The sequence below is a fragment of the Cheilinus undulatus genome, linkage group 11 (genome assembly GCF_018320785.1).
Source record: "Cheilinus undulatus linkage group 11, ASM1832078v1, whole genome shotgun sequence".
In the NCBI taxonomy this organism is placed as follows: domain Eukaryota; kingdom Metazoa; phylum Chordata; class Actinopteri; order Labriformes; family Labridae; genus Cheilinus; species Cheilinus undulatus.
Genome location: NC_054875.1, coordinates 4,376,391 through 4,391,097, shown reverse-complemented (window position 1 = coordinate 4,391,097; position 14,707 = coordinate 4,376,391). Strand labels below are relative to the sequence as shown.

The following is a 14,707-nucleotide window of genomic DNA, read 5'->3' as shown; positions in this document are numbered from 1 at the left end:
GCAGTACAGCCGATAGAGAAGCCCTTTACTCTATAGGTTTTCCAGTGATTGCATCAACATGCATTACGTCAGAGATGAGAAGTTATCCTTGGATAATGCACGCCCTCTAGCCAATCAGCATCAAGCACCGGCTGTGGTCATGGTACAAAGTGCTTGAAAGAGCAGCGGAGAGTTTGAGGGTTGTAGTTGTTGGTTCGTGCAGCCAGCCGACGCCTACATTTCATCTGAAGTGCAGGAACTGGAGGGGCTTAACACTTTTCTACCCACTCAGTCAGTCAGACAGCACCCTGGGCTCTGTTTAGTTTCCACAGAGGGAGGAGGAGGAGGAGAGGAGAAGACTCTGAGTGATAAATAAAGAAAAATATATCCTACAAACATTCCATCAGTGGGTATGATTTAAATTCCTCTGCTTTTCTGGCAGCTTTCTTGAGTAGGTCTTGTCTTATTATTTATTTATTTGCCATAAAGCTCCTTGCTTTGCTTGGTGCCAAACTGAAGCTGCATCTGTTTTTCAGGCGATTTCTAATTAACATCCACCCCCCCTTTACCCCCCAACCCTTCCCTGCTCCTCATTATGGGAATGATGTAAATATATGTGCTCATCCTTTTTGATTTGTTGACATGGGAGCGTGCCAGTTGACAGCGTGCCCAGTCAAAGGGCTTAGTACTGCAAATTTTAATAGCAGCTGAGACTAATATTAGGCAGTGCACTCATTGACATTCAGGTGCATGCAGCCGTGTCGACACATTATGAACCTCAGGAGGATGGGAGAAAGGATGGGAGGGGGGTTATTTGTGTTTTATTTACAGGAGGGGGGTCCTGATTTTATTCCAGCTCTTAGAGGTGAAGGTTTCAGAATTCATCAAGTAGTTCATTCATCCTGCCACATTTGTGCATTTTCATGTTGAGCCATCATTGTTGCACAAGAACAGGTGCAACAAATGTGGACCATGATCTGCAGCTAGAACAATTTTAATAGTGTGCATGGTCATTAATGACCAAAAAGTCAGCCAAAAGCTAAAAAAAAAAAAAACACGTCACCAGCTACAACCAAAGCTTCGCAATCGGCTGCCTGTCCACAAGTGACTTTTGCATAATTTCCATAGAGCCACTAACCTGACACGCCAGATGGATCGGTTTCACACATCCATCTGGAAAGGCTTCAATAGGAAACCTCTGGGAAAAGGCAGAGGGGTTTGAAAAAACTCAGAGTGTGATTGGATGAACGTTCTGTCTGTCATTCTCTACGGGCCAATCAGAGCAACAAAACACATGACAGAGCCGCTATAGTGCTACGGAGGAATAACGCGAAACATGGCGACTGTAGACATGTCAGTACTCGACTTTTGTTGTTTTTGAAAAGAAAACAACTCACTGCTGTTCTTCTTCTTTTAACGAAGAAATGTCGCCAAATTCAGCTAAAACTGGCGCCTTAGCAGCATCCACGCTAATGTCTTGTGCCATAATTGCACCGGCCTCTTGCTGCTGCTTGTTTACATCACGACTCTGCTGCGCCCGAAAGTACTGCCCCTCATCGCTGATTGGTCCTGTTACTTTCTAACCGGGCCCAAACGGTTCAAGTGGGAGCTTTGCAAGATGGATTCGCCAATGAGAAACAAGGAAACAGGCGTATCCGTCTGCTTTGCAAGGTAATAGAGCCACATGTGTGCAGCAGAAACTAGAGAGAGGGTTTTGTTGCCCTGAGCTCAGGCTCTCAGGCTTTCTGCTTCAACATTTGCAACAAAAGAATTTGTTCATCGATATCGCTGAGCTCCTGCTCCAAACACACCCGCCCCATCTTGGTCGCCATGACCGGAGGATAAACAAGGATTCAGATGTGACCCCTCTGAAACCACGCACTCAGCCACACCTCCCTAGCAGCATGGTGGTGAATTGCAGAGCGATGCGTTCCCTTGATGCAGAACTTCGAATATGTACACTGTTGACACGACACAGAAACATAAATCAAGCTTAAGCACGGGTAGAATCTGAGGGGGTAGTAAGGTTGCCACGAGTCCCTGGTCATGCTGTGGATGTCCGGCAGAAAAGGCCCAGACAAAAGAAATGCCACTGAGCTTGGCCTTTGCTGCTGAGCAACACATACGTACGTATGTTGATATGTTTCGAGCTTGACTCCGGCCACTCCTCACCCGATTCCAGGAGTTTTTTCATGCCAAAGCGTGTCTTTTAAAGAACATATTCTGTATGTTAATAAAAGGCAGATGGCATTGCTTGTTCTTTATTACAGAAACAAGCCCTGTTTCTCCTCCTACGTCAAAACCAGACAGGCTGAGTCCACTCTGTCACCTGTCATTGACTCTGGTGATGTCTGTATATGTTGGACAGCATGAATCACAGCGCTCTGAGATTCATCACAAACTGTGGATTTCTTTCATAGTACTTTATACTCTAAAGTCAGGCGGACTTCTTTGGGGTACGCAGCCTGTGATCATTGAATTTTGTGAGATTTGTTCTTCCTAAAATTTGAAGTGAGCTGGGAGAAACAGCTTTAAGGTTTCAGCACCTTTTGCTTGGAAAAATCTGCAGACTGATTTTAAACTACAGGTGAAATTGGGCACAAAATTTTGGTTCAGTATCTCGGTTTTTAGTTCATAGAATGGTACATTTTTGGTACACTGGTAACTGAAACAAATGCAACACAAAAAAAAATCTTAAAATAAATCAGTTATATTTAAATTAGGAATAATGCTGCAACCTGTTATCTAAAGGGTATGGAAGCCCATTTCTGCCACTTAAAAAAGAAAAAATTGAAAGTTAGGCAATTCTTTTTGAAATCCTAAATCATAATTATGATCAGAATTTTCCCCTTTTTTCATGATTTTGACTTTTTTCTATTAATTTTGACCTTCTTCTTAAAAGTTTGACTTATTATCTCAAGATTATGACTTAGTGTTCTATTTATTTTTGACTGCCTAACTTTCACATTTTTCTTTTGTAAGTGGCAGAAATGGGCTTCCATAAAACCTGCTGATTAACGTCCTGACTACCTCTGCCTTGTCTTCCACTGTCTGGGAAACTAAGGGTGCTTTCACATTAGGCCCTGTTGTTTTGAACCGTGCCCCCCTCCCCCTTCCCCCGCTGGCTTGCTTTCACACTAGCAACATCCAACCGTACTCGGGCGCACATGCATATTTACTCGGTCTAAAACAGCAGGTGGCGGTATGCACGTAGCTGGTTTACAACCCTGCAAAGAAGGAGAAAGAAGAAGAGGCTACCATGGCAACCACTGGGGTCATGACCTGAGCAAAGATTTGTTTTTATTTTGACCCGGCAAAAAGTCCATCCTGCAGCCATGGATGCTTTCAAATCACCTTTTAAGATGCCAGTAACTTCGCTCTTCATATCTGCACATCTACTACAGCTCAGAGGATTAAATGGGCCCGCGCTGCACAGATACAGCGGTTTTTCAGGTGACAGGAGACTTTTATTGCCTTTGCACCTCCTCTCACTGACTCCAGCTTGTGTTCATCTGTAAGGTGAGTCACAACAGACCGTTTATTGACTGGATTCTGATGATTTTCGTCCTTTATTGAGGAAAATGCAAACAACCAGCCGAACCAGTGGAAAGAAGTTTAGCTTTTACATAAATCGTCATAAAGCTGATATGGCGCTCTGTCCCATATCCGGGCACGGTTGCATTCACATCTCATCCGAACTGTGCCAGAGTCCACTTGAATCATGCCCGAGACCACCTGCCCGAGTGGGCCCGGGCCCGGTGCCCAGGCGCGGTTCGTTTGCATTCACACTACCAAAACACCCTAAATGTTCTCAAACTGGAGACGTTTAATCTGGGAATATTTGGGCTGTTTGCTGTTTGCCCTGACGGTGTGGGTTGCTTCACCCCAAATGTATTACACACCTTTACCTGCTGAGAAGCCTGTACGGTAAAAATATGCGTACCTGCATCCTTATTTTTAACTACAAAACCTGGTGACTCTGAATGAGCCTTGTGTGCTCGTGCTCAGGTGTATTAGTTGCTGAAACTGCAGATTGCTGCCATTCTTGGTCAGGTCTTGAAAAAGGAGATCTCAGATCTCTATGTAGTCAGACAGCTGCCAGAAAAGCAGAACGTAGGTCTCAAAATGTACTGCCAGTTGTTTCACTACACATAAACTATAGGCTGGTAGTGCCTATAATTTAACAGCATTTCTCACTCTATATATATCATATTGTTTGGAGTCATTTGTGAGCAGACTTTTATTTGATTGCCTGCCTGTTCTTCCATTTTTCCATTCTTTTAGGCAGAAAATGCAACATCTTTTGCAGGTTTTGTCATATTTTATGGTTATATCTCCATTTTATCCGCATATTTGCACACATATATTGTTGTATTTTTGCATTTTCTTTCATCTTAAGTGGTCTTTGCATTGATTATTTTTCTATTTGCCTCCTCTTAGTTGTTTTAAATATTTTTTTTTTCCACATAAATGCAGGAGTCTGAGGTATTGGTGCAGTGTGAAGGATGGGGGGCGAGAAGCGCGGTGGTGGGGGGTAGGAGAGCCCCCCCTCCATCCCCACCCCCACCCCACCTCCTTATCTCAGGCCGACAGTTGTCAGGAATCACGAGCAGAGGCCTGAGTTAGCGAGGCAGGCAGGCAGGCCTGGGGATATGGATCAAAGAGACAGAGCTGGAGAACCAAAGCAGCTCTGATCCCCCAACGCTGAAACCCACTCTATTCTATCCTCGCTCGCCCGCTCTCTCTCTCTATCCCTCACCCCGACATCAAATAGCGAGCCAGAGAGCTCCACCATTCCAAAGCAGGCTAAATCTTCCCTCGCTCGCAACAAACCGGGGAGGAAATGAGAGCGCGGGCGAGAAAGAGAGAGAGAGAGAAAGAGAGAGAGAGAGGGGGAGAAATGTTCTTCTTCTTTACACTGTGATGTGTTGAAGTGTCGGGGTCACTGTGGGAAGTAATAGTTTCATCTCCAGTGGCAGGTCACTAAGTTGTCTGACCTGACAGAAACGGATTAGTGGTCCAGCAGAAGGAAAAACTCCTCACACCACTTAAAGCAGAATAGATTTATGGGAATTTGTCAAAAAGTGTGTTTAAAAAAGGTTTATTTTTGCACGGGGGGGGGGGGTGTTATAACTCAGATGGTAAGGCTGTGAAAAGAGGTTTCTATTTACACATGCAGTGCCATCACAGGGACGCCGTTTCATACTGTCATTTTGTCTTCCTGTCAATAAGACTTGGAATTGGCTGCACACGCTCCGTCTCCACATGAAAGTCGGCCTCTAATTCTTTCCCATTCAATCGCAGAGGAGGAGGCGCTGAAATGGCTCGCGTGAATTACATTCCAAATGCAATATAGCTGCTTCAAATTGAATTATTGCCTGTCAGACGTGCAGCATATGGTCTCTCTGCAATTTTGAAGTGGGATCTTAGGAAATTCTCCCTACATTGTTATCTCATGTAAATGCCTGGGAACATGATGAAAGGGTCAAACACAGTGAACCCATAATGGAAAAGCTTCAGCTGGGACTCGATGAGACCGAGAGGACAATAAACACAGAAAGCAGTGGCAGATGCATTTCATGTTTCAATCAAATGAATTTACCCGAGCCGTTTGGCTTTAAATTTGATGGGATTTTCTCTCCGGAGTCGACTCGTATGTTGGTTTTCACATAGAACAGGAACAGTTGGTGGTAAAAGCAGTCATGCCTTAAGCTCATAAATACACCTGAAAGCTGTCCAGGATGATGCAAAATTCAGATTTAAAGCAAATAAAGATGCATAAAGTAAGAAAATACACATATGGTTTATGAAGGTAGTGTAAAGCATTAGCTGCACTTAGAAAGGCTCTTTCTTAATCTCGTCACATCAGCTGCTTCTCCTGTCCTATTTACCAACAAGTTTGGACAGCTGCGTTCATATAACTGCACTTTTATGGACTTTTATCTGCAAGAATTTTAATATCACCGCACTCAATTCTGATATTCTGCAGACTTCAATCTGCTGAAGGGTTTAAGATCCAAGTAAGATGTCTCATTTGAGTTTGCACAGAAAGATTGATGCGAAAAATTAACCTGCAATTTGTTAAAAAAAAAAAAAAAACATATATCAACAGTTTAAGTGCAAAGATTAAACTGATATTCATAAAAACAGAATAGGCAGTTTTACCTTCCTGCAAAGGTATGCATTTACCAGCGGCATTGTGCACCAAAGGGCTGCAATAAATACAAGATGCATGCCTGACATTACTTATAAGGAGCCAAAAGTGAATAAAATAGCATCAGAAAAGATTTGCATCATCGATAACAGTCCCTGGAGAGGACCCCTGACCCCAACAACAAGGTCCTGGTCCCTCAAAAGGTCCCAGAAAGTCTTCATAGGCAGCACAGGTTTAAATCCAACATGCAACTCCTTTCCTGAATTTCATCCCCTGCTCTCTCGCCCTGATTTTCTGCTTCATCCACTGTCCTGTCCTCTACAAATAAAGGCAAAAAGGACAAAAAAATAATACAACAAAATCAAAGTTAAGTAGATCTCTCTGGGCTAGTGAAGCATGTTAAGTATTTCTATGTGCAAATACTGACCAGTGGATTGTATCGGCTAGCATCTTATGATAAAATTATACAAAATACTGCAGAAAGGGCTGATAGTTTATCAGTATAGATGCATATTGTGCATAACTACTACGGACTTATTACAACAATAAATTGGTGGAATACTGAGAGGTAAAACCAAGCGGCAATCTTCGGTCCTGAAAAATGAAACCAATGCAGAAGTGCAAAAAATTGCTATACCGTGAGTGTCCAGAAGTCCCGTCTGGACACCTGTTAAACAGACAGTTTTGACACTGGAAATAAACTGGTTTACAGCCTAGTTCAAAACACCAAACATGTCTCATTAGCTAGGGTTTTATTGTGCTCCCACTGTACGGGGGGTGAATTTTTTTATACCACGATCGTTTGGATTATATTTAGGATGAAAGCTGATTGGCGCGTGTCATTTGATTGACAGATAGCTCGGCAGGCAGAGGCTCCATTTCAGTCAACTGGAATGCTAGCTAGCAGGCTGACAGGAAGTCGCGCTTAGTGGGCGGGCCGTTAGGTTGATCCAAAGTTCAGTTGAGACCGCGATTTCAATATGGAAGCCTCCACGGATTGGCTTTAAACGCAGTTTGAGTCCACCTATTGTAAGCAGACGACTGACATTACACGGGGTTTGTCCAGTTCTTTCTACACTCTATGCTTTGTCTAACCTGACACGCCAAAAAGCTTCAATAGGAAACTTTTGGTAAACCGGGCCCAAACGGATCAGACGGGAGCTTTGCAAGATGGATTTGCCAGTGAGAAACAAAGAAACAGGCGTATTCATCTGCTTTGCAAGGTTATGCTTTGTTCATAAGCTTAATGACATCTCCATGGTAACCAAAGATTCCAACAATCAGAGGCCTCACTGTGCCACTGAAGGATTGTGGGTATTGTAGTATTTCTGACTGTGAGCCTGAATAAACTGTTTTCCTTAAAGCGAGGTTGATATGTAGTGAACTGTTGTCTTCTACAGGAGCATAAACCACCGTTTCACGTTAAGGCAGCTCTCGTTAAGTCTGACTGGGATCTTTCTGATAATATGGCTAATAATCAAATCCACTATGGAGAAAATGAGTGGGACTTTTGCTTCCGGAACCACACCGCTGAGTTCTATTTAAAAAAACACGGAATGCTCCCTGATTGGTCGATGCCTGTTCTTGAAAGGCTTTGATGTCCATTATGACATCACAGACCATTCTCAGAACTCCCTATAAAAGCCCTCAGACAGCAGTCAACACTGTTACTCCTGTTAGTGACACCGAACTGTCCGACGGCGTTAATGTCCAGATTTCAGAGCGAGACATTCAAAGATTTCATGAACCAAGAATCTACAGTCGTGCAGAGGATTTCGCAGGAAACCGTAGAAATGAGTGAGTGGAGCGTAAAACGCCAAAAAAGGCGTGAGAAGACAAAATGATTATTATGGCGCACCACACTGGGGACAACCCCAGAACGCCAGAAAAGGTGTGAGCAGACAAAATAATTACGCCACACCACACTGGGAACGGCCTCGCCAAGTTTGGAACCAGTATCCTCAAGGGACTGCAGCTGCAAGGAAGCCTGAACCAGTGCAACCACAGGAACCTGCAGAGACCCAGGAGGACTCGTGGTCCAACGATGAAGGCGAGTCATTTTGTTTGAAAGTGGACAAACCAGAGCCGGCAAAGAAAAAGAAGAAAAAGAAGAAGAAGACCAACAACTATGGGGAGGAGGAGCCGAGCCAACCCACCACAGCGTTCCCTGCAGGTTTGGAGGATGAAGATGGATGTGAAGACCCACAAGATATGGGATTCATATATTCAACCAAACGTAATGTAATACTGGACCTGAAACAGTGTCAGTCAGTGTACCAGTACTACCAGGAAGAGAACGTGACCCAAGACCAACCTGAAGCAGCGCCTGAAGAGAGACCACGGGCTGAAGAGAGTCCGTCAGAGATCCGGTCTGTGGCTGCAGATGTTCAGTTAGATCAGGTCACTGAGGTAACAAAGGACCGGCCTGAGGTCTCACTTGAGGAAACCATTCAGGCCCAAGATCAAGTCCCAGAAGAGCAAGCAGCCAAAGTCTCCTTTGGTATGGATCTGCTCCCTGCTGAGGTCTCAGACAAACAGGCCACAGCCGGGGCAGAGGTCATGGAAGTGGGGACGGAGGACTGCCTTGCCCAGCTGAGAGAGGAGAACTTGGGACTGAAGGCAGAACTGTCAAGGGTTCACATGGAACTTCCTGATCAGGGATGGATTTGGTCTCATGAAATGGCCACGATTGCTGCTGAACTCAGCCTGACCAAAAAAGAGCTGGTTCAAAAGAGCCGTGAATGGGCAGAAGAAAAGGAACTTCTCCTGGCTAGGATCGACGCTGCTGGTCCAAATGAAACACACCTGAAGGGGGGCGAGGTCTCTGAGGAGATCAGCACCCTGAAGGCCCTCAGCCAGGCCCAGGAAGACCTGGTTCAAAAGAGCCGTGAGTGGGATGAGGAAAAGAAGCGTCTCCTGGCCAGAATCAACGTCACTGCTCCAAATCCACAAGACCTGAGGGGGGGCGAGGTCTCCAGGGAAATCAGCACCCTGAAGGCGGCCCTCAGCCAGGCCCAAGAAGACCTGGAGAACAAGGGCCACCAATCGGAGGAGGAGATCTCCAGGATTAAGGCCTCTATGGAGCAGGCGAAAGTGGACCAGAGGAAACAGAGACGGCTGTGGAAGGAGGAAAAATCCCGCCTCATCAATGAGCACGAAGAGGCCACCAAAAGGTTAGAGGGGGAACTGAGGGACGCCCAGAATGAGCTGATCAACAACAAGAGCTCACGGGAGAAAGAACATTTCCAGTTCCTCGTGTCTCAAATGGACGAAAGGGCCAAAGCAAAAGAAGCATTGGACCAGGCTCAGGGCACCATAGAGATCCTCACACGCCAGCTGGAGGAGAGATCCCGTCTCCCGGCAGAACAGCCAGAGGACTCTAGGATGGAGACGGCTCTGAGCGAGGCCAGAGAAGCCCAGGCAAGAGAGAGACAGCTGTGGGAGGCCGAAAAATCAAGGTTCCAGGCTCAAGAATCAAAACTGAAAGGGGAACTAGCACAGGCCCAAAAGGATCTGGCAGACAAGAAAATACTGTGGGAGGAGGAGAGATCAGTGCTCCTCAGAGAAAGTGCTGACCTGAGGGAGTCTCTGCAGCAGACCCAGAGGATGATGGAGCAACAGGCAGTGGACTGGCAGAAGGAGAAAGCCTCTTTCCTGGAGTCCATGAACGTCATCCAGCAGACTCTGGAGATGAAGGACGTCCGAGCGACGGAAACTTCAGACAGTCTGAGTCAGAGACTGGACAATCTGGAGGTCAAGCTGGAGGAGGCTCAGAAGAAGAAAAAGAAGAAATCTTTGAAGGAGAGGTTTCTGAGCCTGTTTCGCAGAGATTCAGAGGCCTCCACTTCATCTTCTGACAGCCTCAACCACTGACTCCAAACCCTCCTCTCTGTCACCTGTCCTTCTTGTACAGCCGACATATTTCAATAAAAAATAAACAAAATAATTCACAGACTGAATGATCTTTTTTCAGCAATGTTGATTCACACAGATGTCAGTGTAAAGATGCTCAATAAAGAACCATCTCAATATGAATCTGAGTTTAAGTTTGTGTAAAAATATGAAGAATGTGTGTGTTTTTTTAGAAATGACACTTTAAAGATCAAAAATGTCCTATATGAGAATTTTTGCAGTAACTACCTTATATTAGGCTGCACAGTGGTGCAGTGGTTAGCGCTGCTGCCTCACAGCAAAAAGGTTGTTGGTTTGCTTCCCGGTCAGGGCGTTTCTGTGTGGAGTTTGCATGTTCTCCCAGTGCATGTGTGGGTTCTCTCCGGTGGTCCGGTGTCCTCCCACCACCAGAGACGTGCTCGCTAGGTTAAGGGTGATTCTAAAATTGGCTGTAGGTGTGAATGTGAGCATGCCATGTCTGTCTTTATATGTCAGCCTGCGATTGACTGCAGACCCGTCCAGGGTGTACCCCGCCTCTTGCCCCCCTGTGGCCCCCATGGGGTAAGCGGTATAGAAGATGGATGGATAGCTGATATTACACTCATAAAGTACAAACTACAAAATGAAGAATTACAACAGGAAAAATCTTACTTAATGGGTTTTTTTCATGCAGCAAAGCTACAAAACTACAGCTGCATCTATCAGTTATTGCTGCTCATTACTTTCTTATTAGCTGTTTGGTTGAAATGATGTCAAAAATGTGGAAAAATTGCATCCCAGTCCAAAAGAGGGCGACCTTTAGGATTTAGCTTTGCTGTCGTGTGCAGGAGGCTGAAATCAGAGAATCATCCGACCTAAAACTGATTTAGAAAACAGTTAAAAATCTTGCAGCTTCACTGATTGTGCTCTACATAGTTATATTTTTGTCCAACCATGTAGACTTTTTTTCTCCTGCAGCTTTATAATCCCCAATGCAAACCTTTGTTGTCTTTTTCCCCTCAAACACAGATGGAAGTATCAATGATTCTCCACATTAATGCAGCTTTATTTAGTGTAGCATTAACATTAACAGTAACATAACTGATAAATGCATGTGCTGCCTTTCTTATCCCCTCACTCTCCTCTACAAATCTCCTCATTGTCAGTAAATCCTCATGTTTGTCCTTGTTCATATTTAATGAATAAACAGAAGTCCATCCAAGCAGCTCTTAAAGATTCTGTCAGTGACATTCAGTACGGATAATTTCACTGTAATTGTAGACAAGTGCATTGATTCTAAAACTCTTGTTAACACCGTTTCAATCGTGTTTTCTGCCTGTTAGGACGATCCTGTTTCCCATGGGCTTGCACTGCCCGGCGTTTGTGACTAATTGCATCAAATTTGTGAGCGATGTGTTGATATGAGCCAAAGAACAATCCCTCCTGAACACAAAGTCTGATTTGAAATGGTTATTGTTTAAGAGACAGGGACACGGGGAATCCCTCCCTCTCTCCCTCGCCTCTGTCAGAGTGGACACACAAACAGAATCACTGCTTTCACAGCGAGCTACGACTGCTTTACTGGTTCTGTCGACAAAAACCAAACACGAGCTGCTGATACTACATCACCTTCAGTCTTTTGCATGACAGGTGATCAGTGCAATGCAATGCAATTTGAATTATAATACATTAGTTCAAAATCTGTGCAATAATGCTGTTTTTAATGAAAAACATTGCATGTTTTTTAAATCAAAAAAACCAACCCAGCTTTGATGCATAAATGTGTATTATAACCACTACAGTCACTTTGGGGGTGCTCTGCAGCAGAATAAGAAAATCACATAAAACATGGTAAAAATAGTCACACTGCATCCGTAAACATATTGCAAACTCATGCACTGGTTAATAAGTCACATTTTAAAGCAGTTGCATTAACCTTCCTTCAATAAAGTTCAGACACAACCTCTTTAAAAATGCCATAAGATTCCATTTGACAGTTGCAGAAACACCAAAAGCAGAACTCTTCTTCTTCAGTGGCTATGTCGAGCCCGTCTACACTGAGAAGGTATGATCTAATTGTATATGGTAAAGGGAAATGAAGTGCCAAACCAGGTAGAGTCAAGCAGACTGGAGCCAGCTCCAGGAATGGACATGCACCAAAACAAGCTCACACAAGAGCATCCTATGAACTCGGCAAACTTCACATTGCTTCCTACTCTTCAGGAAGCTCCTGATGTTATGGGATCTACCAGCTCCTCACTTATTTGGTGCAGCCACTGACCCTGACACTGATGACTCTGTCCTTTTCCTCCCAACACACCAAAGAGGCCAGCTAACACTGTGTCAGAGTGACCGTGAGTTTCTGGGATGCATACAGCTCCATAGTGAGGTCTTAAGTCCGCTCTGTCTGCTTTACAGCAGGGGTAAATGCTTCCAGCAGGTCCTACCTGTGGAGAGAGCCCGTTGCTGACGGGGTTGACGTGGTTGCTGGGTGCCGTGGAGCTCATGAAGGTGTCGGAGTAGCTGGAGAAGCCGTGGCGGTTGGATGACAGGCCGTAGGCGGAGCTGCTGTCGGTGCTGGACAGACTGCTCTGGTGCATGGTGGACGGAGGTAACGGCTGAGGACGGTGAACTGTGGCACCGCCGTCTGAGGAGGAACATGCGACAAAAGGTGTTCTGTTAATTTAAAGAACATGGATCAGGTTATAAGTAGGGCTGTCAAGATGAATCGCGACTAATTACAATCTACAGTAAGTGCACTAATCTTTTTAATCGCGATTAATCACATGCTTTATTGGCCTTTTCAACAGACTGCAGGGTCTCCCTGTGATACACAATAATTCCACCACTGCTCCTAATATCTCATTTTACTTGGAAAACCTCACAAAAAGCTCGGTAGACACGCCAAGAGTCACCTGTACTACAGGTTAAAATACATTCACCTTTATTACTGTTTTTAAATCCATAACAAGTTCCTGTTTTCCATTGTTAAGTCTTCAATCTACTCATGCAGGTCTGTAGTCTGTAAAGCAGTTAGCGTTAGTTTAAGGCAGTAGAAAGATCCAAAAATGACCCAAAAACTGCTTTAAATGCAAAATAGTGGAATTTTGGAATGGGATAAAAAGGCTGCAATTAATCACGATTAACTACAAAAATCCTGGGATTTATGCAAATCAACATTTTAATCTTCTGACAGCCCTAGTTATAAACAATCATCCTGAAACAAAAGTGAATTCAGAGAGTAAACCAGACCCTTTACTTTTTTGGTACAGTCCATTATATTTTTTGTACTCTCATTAATCTACACACAGTACCTCATCGTGGCAAAGTGAAAAGAAAATGTGAGAATTTTTTCCAACTTCATTAACAAAAAAAAAAAAAAAAAACTGAACTAAGTATTCAGATCCGCTGCAACAACACTGTAAATGTAGCTCAGGTTCTGGATGTTTCTACTCCTTGACTGGAGTCCACCCGTGCTAAATCAAATTGATTGGGTATGATTTGGAAAAGCACAGACCTCTCTATAGACCAATGGTTCTCAACCTTTTCAGCCTGCGACCCCCAGAATAAAGGTGCCAGAGACCAGAGACCCCCACTGTACCTGAAGGTGGTTGAACAGCCATACACATCAAAAACAGTCATGTGCAGACAAGGCCGTCCATAAGGAGGGATAAAGGGGAAGGTTTCTGGGACCCAGACAAACTGGGGGCCCATGGAGGTCAGCAAAATCATGGTCCATTGTGAAGTTAAGCTGTGAAAACCATACTTTATATTTGACCACTCTTATCAAAGAAACAAATATCTCTATCTATTCATTTATGTAGTAAATAGCCTTCTTAAAATGAAAATAACTTTTGTTAAAAACATACAGTATTTAACAGATTTATTAGACAACCATAACCCTAACCAAAGTAAGGTTTATGCCACAGCTGCCCTAAATTAACAGCATTGGTTATTACCAAAATCAGTTTCTATGTTTCTGCAATGGTTAATACACCAATATGTAGAAGCTCTTTAACCCAAATGATATTTTTAATGCTAAAATAGAATTATTATTGTTATCCATGAATTTTCAAATTTACTGATTTACAAAAAAACTGAAAAAATAGAAAAGCACATTATAATTTCTTGATTAATATGTCAAATCATAGTTATTTACTTGCACCCCTGAACAGAAAAATGAGTTTTAGTGGTTGAATGTTATGCTTGATTCATTTCTGACTTCTCAGAGAAGCCCAGTGAGCCGGCTCAAATTTGGGTATCAAAAGGTGAATTCAGTTTGAAATTCCTCATTCCTGTTCAAAATGGTAAAACGTGGAGAGCTCACTGGAAATGAAAAGTCCGCATTAAAGCACTTCATGATGCTGGATGATCACTGAGACAAATATGTCAGGTGGTCTAATAAATTTTTTAGGCACTGTATTTAAAATGGGTAAAAAGGTTGCTTAAATTAGTTAATACTGGAAAAAAATGGTGGAAAAAGTTTTGAAATTGGATTTTTAAAGAACATAAATAGGTTACAAATGGCAAAAAAAAATGAAATAAATTTGCAAAAATGGGCACAAAAAGTGGTAAAAGGGGATTATAAAGTGGCTGAAATGGCTTTAAAGGGCAAAAAAATTGGGAGAGAATGGTTGGACTGGGATGAAAAATTGATATGAACTGGCAAAACTGTGGTTAAAATGGACAGAAAGGGATGCCAAA

At 43.6% G+C, this 14,707-nt stretch overlaps 1 protein-coding gene across 3 annotated transcripts in view; it reads right to left on the bottom strand.

The window, feature by feature from the left end:
- Positions 1-14,707, bottom strand: part of LOC121517381 (paired box protein Pax-7-like) — a 107,069-nt gene that overhangs the window by 22,442 nt on the left and 69,920 nt on the right. For all 3 annotated transcript variants that reach the window (XM_041799089.1, XM_041799087.1, XM_041799088.1), the window contains one exon: positions 12,451-12,650. In XM_041799089.1, the coding sequence (XP_041655023.1) occupies positions 12,451-12,650 (200 nt within the window). The remainder of the gene's footprint in view (positions 1-12,450; positions 12,651-14,707) is intronic.